Source organism: Vollenhovia emeryi, unplaced genomic scaffold, assembly GCF_000949405.1.
Source record: "Vollenhovia emeryi isolate VEMERY1.0 unplaced genomic scaffold, V.emery_V1.0 DF946422.1, whole genome shotgun sequence".
Classification (NCBI taxonomy): domain Eukaryota; kingdom Metazoa; phylum Arthropoda; class Insecta; order Hymenoptera; family Formicidae; genus Vollenhovia; species Vollenhovia emeryi.
This window is the reverse complement of record NW_011959944.1, coordinates 1-1,908: the sequence shown is the minus strand read 5'-3', so window position 1 is coordinate 1,908 and position 1,908 is coordinate 1. Positions and strand designations below refer to the sequence as shown.

Sequence of the window (1,908 nt, the reverse complement as noted above, 5' to 3'; positions counted from 1 at the left end):
TTAACATTCAATCCCCTCCCTCCCCCCATTTTCGCCATCCTGTAAATTAATTTTATTGCGAAAAATATTACCACAACCAGGATTCGAACCTGGGACCTCCCTCAAATCCTGGTTGGGGTAATATTTTTCGCAATAAAATTAATTTACAGGACGTGGAAAATGGGGAGAGGGAGGGGATTGAATGTTAAATATAGCATCAGAAAAATGCGAATTGCATTTGAAAAATAATCATCGAATCGAATACGTGAATCTGCTGACGACAATATTTCCACGTATATGGTAAACTGCGTTATGTCCGGAAAAGAAATCGGCGCGTAGTACTAATGTGGAAAGAAACGGTACTTATATAGATTCACGACTTTCAAAAAGATTTAAGATTTACAAGTTGGGCTACCTACATCTTGCCTTGTGACCCACATTGGCGTGTTATCATATATTGTTTCGCTTTAGATAGGGGTCTTACTTGAAAGTTACTTGTTAGAAAGTATTATGATTGTGTGTGTGTGTGTGTGTGAGGGAGTGTGAGTGTGAGTGTGAGTGTGAGTGTGAGTGTGTGTGTGTGTGCGCGAGTGTGTGTGAGTGTGTGAGTGTGAGTGTGTGAGAGCGTGAGTGTGTGTTTGTATGCACAGCAGAGTAGACACAGCAGAGATGAAAACGTACATATATGTATATACTTATGTACATACGTATAAATTTGATAAAATAATAAGGTCAAAAGAAATAAATAACTTCTATAATTACCTCAATTAGCCGATGTAAAAAAGTAAAGTAAGGTAATCTTTTTACTCTAAAAAGAAATTTATTTTAATTTATCGGTAAGGTGCAATACGAAAATTGTAGTTATAAAGAAATAATAAAATAGCGTACAAAAATAAAACATGCCTGTTACTTTAAAGAAAGTCTGAAAGTAAATAAAATCCTAATATTTGATTTGTGTCAATGGTTTAAGGTTCTACTGTACGTTAGTACGGTCTTTACCCAATGTGATAAACCTGTCGTGGAGGAGACATTATATCCCTCGGAAATCGATTGGAAGAAAGCAATTAAAATCGCAGAGTCCTGCGACGAGCATCTTCTCAAAATATTAACAGCCAAGTAAGTTGAAAAATGAACGGTGAATAGGGAATGTAACACATTATCAGTTTAAAAATAAAATTATTTCATTTACAGATACATGAAACATGTACCAAACACCTATCTCTTAAGTAAGATACTGGCCGAAAAAGTAATAGGCGATTATTCGACATCACTACCTTGCGTGATCGCAAGACCCTCAATCGGTACATACATATATTTTAATACTTATTTGCATTTTCTAATACATTATTATACTTACATTTACTTTTACCTTACTCAAGTTCCCTGGTTCAACGTTCTTATTAAAATTGATCTTATTAAACTGTTTGTAAGAATCGCTTATTTATATAAACATGTAAATAATTGTAAGCTATTTTATTTAAAAATATAAAGAAATCACCGATAATTTCTATCATAAATGAATTTGACAAAACATATTTCTTCATTGGTACTCACTAATTGTTTTGTGCTATTCTCTACCAATATTTAATCTTGTGAAATTTTTCTCCTTATTTTTCATCATATAGACATACAATAATTTTTTACTAATAGCTTGTGTTAGATACATGTTATATTACAGAAAATATGTAAAAAATATCATAAGTATGGCACATATATGTATATTAATAAATGAATGGATATGATTAAAAATCAATGGAAACAAAATTATTTTGACACAAAAATGCATCTGGGAAAACTTTAAATTATTAAAAACATTTTGGTATTTTTCAGTTGTTTCGACATGGAATGATCCTGTTGAGGGTTGGATAGACAACTTCAACGGACCGGTCGGATTGATAGTTGGTGGTGGTAAAGGTTTAATACGTGTAG

The 1,908-nt window shown here is 32.5% G+C and overlaps 1 protein-coding gene across 1 annotated transcript; it reads left to right on the top strand.

Annotated features, from left to right (window-relative positions):
- Positions 1 to 896: 896 nt before the first annotated feature.
- Positions 897 to 1,902, top strand: LOC105559748 (fatty acyl-CoA reductase 1-like; the record flags this gene model as incomplete). The annotated part of the gene is made up of 3 exons (XM_012008287.1): positions 897 to 1,095; positions 1,171 to 1,280; positions 1,810 to 1,902. Coding segments are annotated over 3 exons (402 nt in total), but the record flags the coding sequence as incomplete, so codon positions are not given.
- Positions 1,903 to 1,908: the final 6 nt, after the last annotated feature.